Consider the following 4630-nt stretch of genomic DNA (forward strand, 5'->3'; position numbering starts at 1 on the left):
CTTCAATTCGCGCTGCCTTAGCAAGGTACTTTGTAAATGATCATTAGGTTTATATTATAATATAAGTTATATGTATTTACTCACATATATACACATACGTATGTGTATATAACTATACACATATGTTTATGTGTATATAACTAACATGCTATATAATATTGTATAATATTACCCATGGTATATTAACATAATATAGAAATCTAATATTTCCCTTATCTAGCTATCTATGAATATTTTAATGGTGGTGAGAGTTTTGGGACAGCAGAGGCTAACTTTCCTGCTGCCTCTGCTGCTGACCTTCCATCATGATCTGCATCAATCGCAGTTGAAACTCTCTCTCTTCGCTCCTTCTCCTCTCTTCATACGCTCTCTCTTCGCGCGCCTTCTCTTTCTCGTACGCCCTTCTTTTCTCTTCTTGCTCCTCCTCAGCTCTCATCATTCCCTCCCACATGTCCTTCATCGTCTCCCTAAATACTCCCGCCAGCCTATCTTCCAGATTTCTCTTCAGCCCTTTTCCCTTTTTTCTTCTGCTGTTTTCCTTTTCCTTTCCTCTAGTACGATCTTCCTCCTCTTCTTCCTCTCTTTCGATCTCTCTCAAACATGCATCTTCCTCGACTTCTCTGTTTTCCTCCTCGACCTCCTCCTCCTCTTCTTCCCCCGTACCCAAACTCTCCACTAGAATAGGTGGACAAGTCGCCGGCCGGTGGCCAAGAACCTTGTCCAGGTCTTCAAAAAACTTGCACGTCTTTCTCCCTCTTCCTGTTTCGCTATTCTTATCCTTCACCTTTCGATAGTCCCCTTTTAGCTTCTTCATCTTTATCCTGCACTGGTCTGCCGTCTTCTCATACCCCCTTTCCCTCATCCTTCTCGCAATCCCTTCGTACACTTGCCGATTTCGCTTACAACCCTCTAACTGCCCCTGGACCTCTTCTTCTCCCCACACTCGAATTAAAAACTTGACTTCTTCGTCTACGAAAGACATTTCAGTGACGATTAATGCAAGCTTACCGGTGAAATGAGTGAGTTCCATCTTCATTGTGACGTAGGATGTTCTTTGATATTAACAATGAACCAACCGTCGTGAAAACGTCGAGTTTCGATAGACAGAAAAGGTAGAAAACTCTATTTTTTATAACCGTACCAACAACCGAACCGTATCTGGTACGGCAGCTCGAGGTGGTACGGTTTGGGTACGGTTCGGTTGAGTACAGTTCTCGTTCAGAAATAAAAATAACCGTATCGTACCGAAACGGTTCGGTACGGTACGGTTGTTTTGCCTCAGTGTGAACGCACTATAACACCGCGCTCCAAAGCTTGAAGAATTCGTCCTTGTGTTGCTTCCAGCCGCCGAATCGCGCTCACCGTCGGCGGCGTATCTGGATGGGAAGACTTTTCGGCGAATCGGTCGTCGCTCATCGCCATTGCGAGGGATTCGCCCTCGGGCTTCGTTGTTTGATGTTTCCGCTTCCAAATCATCTCTGCTCGCTCCGCGACGCGAACGGCTTCGATTAGCGTATTTGGTTCGTCGCGTTCAAATTCTTCTTGAAATTCCGGTCGCAGTTCCTGTTTGTATCGCATGATCACCGTTTCTTCTGGAAGGCCTTGCGGCTGGGCGTGGCGCAGATGCATCAGCGCTTGTCGGAACTTCGACGTGTACGAAGCGAGCGCGTCCTTTCCCTGTCGTAGTCCCATGAGATTCTGCGTCCAATGCGTGATGGGATTGTGGGGACCGAAAGTCGTTCGAATAAATTCCTGGAACGAGTCCCAGGTGACGTTCCTTCCGGCAGCTTCTTCGACGGTTGCGAAGGCGCGATATTCATCTTGTGGACCTCGCCCTCGGAGATGTATCTTCGCATATTAAAGGCGTCGTGCGTCATTCCAAGCTTCGAGCTCCGCCAGAGGCTCGAATTGGTACAGCCACTTGTCATATTCCTCGCCTTCCTCGCCCCAAAATCGGTCTATTTCGACGGGCAGTCGTCGCGGCGGTGGAGGGGCGTTCGCGGGAGCCTGCGCTTGTCGTCGTCGGTTCGCCATATTGGTCTTGTGTAGTCGGTTCAGCAGATGATGCGTAAGTGAGAGCGTCGAGTTCGTGGGAAAATGTGTAATGGTCCGACGGGGAGGGGCCAAACCGTCTCCGAAGTCGAAGTCGATCGATCGGGCGAGACGGGAGCCGAAACTCGAACAGAGTCCCGCGAGCAAGAGAATAAGTATTCGGAACAATCGGATCGCGTCGTAACGAGCCACTCGGCAGGAGCAAGAAATTCGCAAGATGGTCGTCGTGAGGGTGGAGCCTCAGCTCGATCACCGACCTCACGGATCAAAAATCAGCTCACCGGGGCGCGTACAATCGGGTCGGGGCAGTCGGGTCGCGGCAAACGTAGACACTTGGTCGGCTCGCGACAAACACGGGACTGCTCGACACGAGGGGGCGTAAACGCGTGACACGAAACCTCGTTGACGTCGATGTAGGCGCAGTCGGCGTCGGCTTGCAAGCTCCGACGCGTCAGGGTGGCGGTAGTCGCTATCGAAATTCACCCTTTGCGGCCCTTACCCGGATTCTCCACCAATTTGATACGAATGGCGGGTCGATAAAAACGGGCAGAGGCGATTGGTCTGGAGCGATACGAGAGAGAGAATGGGGAAATCGGTGATAGAGAGATAGTCAGAGAAGCGTATGTCGGTGAGTCTTGCAGGAACCTCTCATATATTGATATCTCCTAGCTACGCCGAAATCCAACAACACCAATCCCCACAACTGCACTAAGCCGTCGGCCCAAAACGGTAGGCGCAACTCGTCTCTATCAACTGCCTTTCGCGATTCTCAGGATCTTTAGCTCGTTCGCTTGCTGGGAACGGCGCGATCTCGATCGATCGTCGTAACGACGCGGAGAACGAAGACCGTCGCAGGCAGGCCAGGGATTTTTGTAGCTCCGATTTTATTTCTACGCGTCTGTGTGTTTGCACAAAAAGACCATGTCGCCAGCAAAACTGCACAGACGTTTCAACATTGGGAACTTCCAGTACGAGTTGCGCGTATGTCAAATGAGCTTGACGAGCCTTAAGAGGCGCTTGTGCCATGTCTACGTTTTGAAATGCTGGCGCATGTGAAACAAGACACGTGTGCTTGGCGTAGCGCTATAGGGAAGTTCTTTTAGTAGGCGCCATAGTCATGGGCCGGCCTGCACGTGAAGTAGAGGCAGTATGGGGCGGTCTTGACTTAAGCGATAGTTATTAAATCTGTTAGCGCACTGGGGGTGGGGGGCGAAGTATCCCAACCGTTGCAGTGACGCGTGTGGCGCTGAAATTGGTAGGAGTCGAGTTGTAGAGTCTAGTACTGCACTTGTCTCTCTCTTAGACACGAACTCTCCTGGATTAAAATCAGACCCCGGACTAAACTGACTACTACTAACTAACTGCTACAACTGCCCCCTTTCCTCGAGAAGGTGAGCGTCCTCGGTAACTAGACTGGGGGTCCTCTAAAGGAGCACATACAAACAATGAAGCATGCCACGAACCTGTGCGTCGCAGTTAAGCGCCACGCCTTCACTTGGACCAGATTGGGTCTTGAAAACGAACCGGAGCTCTTCCAGCATTAGCGCATCGAGGGCGCTGTCGGTCAGCTCCATGGAAAGATGTGTTGAAAGTGGATGAGTTAAAAGTAGATGATGAAGAAGAAAAAATCGGATTCTCACCGGCATTGAACGGACGTGAAGTGGCAGATGATTCCGAGCCACCGGCACTATTGTCCCCTGGCCGTTGGGGGTCTACGCCGTCGCGTGACAAAGTGTGCGCCGAAGGGGACCCACTCGTCTGTCGACCCCTGTATCGCTTCTTCCTGAGGTCGCCACAAGCCTTTTACTCCAAAAACAACCACAGCATGTTTCGAAAATCCTTCTGAGTCAAGTCGAACGTCGCCGTGAAGTCATCGAAGCGGTGAGCTGCTCAAGCAGCGTCAGAATCTTTTTCATACAGTAACCCAGACGCGAAACCTTCGTACCCAGACGCGAAACCTTAGTACCGAAGTCGCGCGCCGATTTTCGTCCGTAACCGAGGCATTTCTTGACGAGCTTTTACGGAAGGACGAAGTCGTTCACGCTCTTTGTCTTGTTCACGATGAGACGTGTTGCGTTTACTCGACTCGCGGCCCTCCAGTCTTTTTCGAACGTGCGAGCGAAAGTGGCGAGTGATATATTTTCCCAATAGGTAACGTAGGAGACCCTAAGCCCATATGAATAGGGAAGGAATGCCTTCAACGGAGCGAAACGCTAACGTTTGCTCCCGTCGTGTGGCGCTTCTCCTCAGGATCCTTCGCAATACACCCATCGTCATGGGTATGTTGGGCGTCGCAAGCGAGGGCCAAATTCTGTCGAAAATAAACTTTACCCATAGGAGTGTAATATAAGACAATACGTTGCACGATAGTGATCAGACGCTGTTGCGGTGAATCCACTCTCGATAACTCGTAATTGACCGGCGACAACTTCTGAATGACTCTGTACGGACCGGCGAAACGCTCTTGAAACTCCCTTGCTCGACCGGCGCTCAAAACTGGACGGTGTAGGAGTACCAGAGTACTGAGAGCAAACTCAACCGCGTACTAGCGTCAATCATAGACGGACTTTCGTTTCTC

At 50.5% G+C, this 4630-nt stretch overlaps 1 protein-coding gene across 1 annotated transcript; it reads right to left on the bottom strand.

The window, feature by feature from the left end:
- Positions 1-268: 268 nt before the first annotated feature.
- LOC136189073 (uncharacterized) lies at positions 269-1036 on the bottom strand. Its single transcript, XM_065976915.1, has one exon. It carries the CDS (start codon positions 1034-1036, stop codon positions 269-271), a length of 768 nt encoding a protein of 255 aa, XP_065832987.1.
- Positions 1037-4630: the final 3594 nt, after the last annotated feature.

Source organism: Oscarella lobularis, chromosome 7, assembly GCF_947507565.1.
Source record: "Oscarella lobularis chromosome 7, ooOscLobu1.1, whole genome shotgun sequence".
NCBI classification, from domain to species: Eukaryota; Metazoa; Porifera; class Homoscleromorpha; order Homosclerophorida; family Oscarellidae; genus Oscarella; species Oscarella lobularis.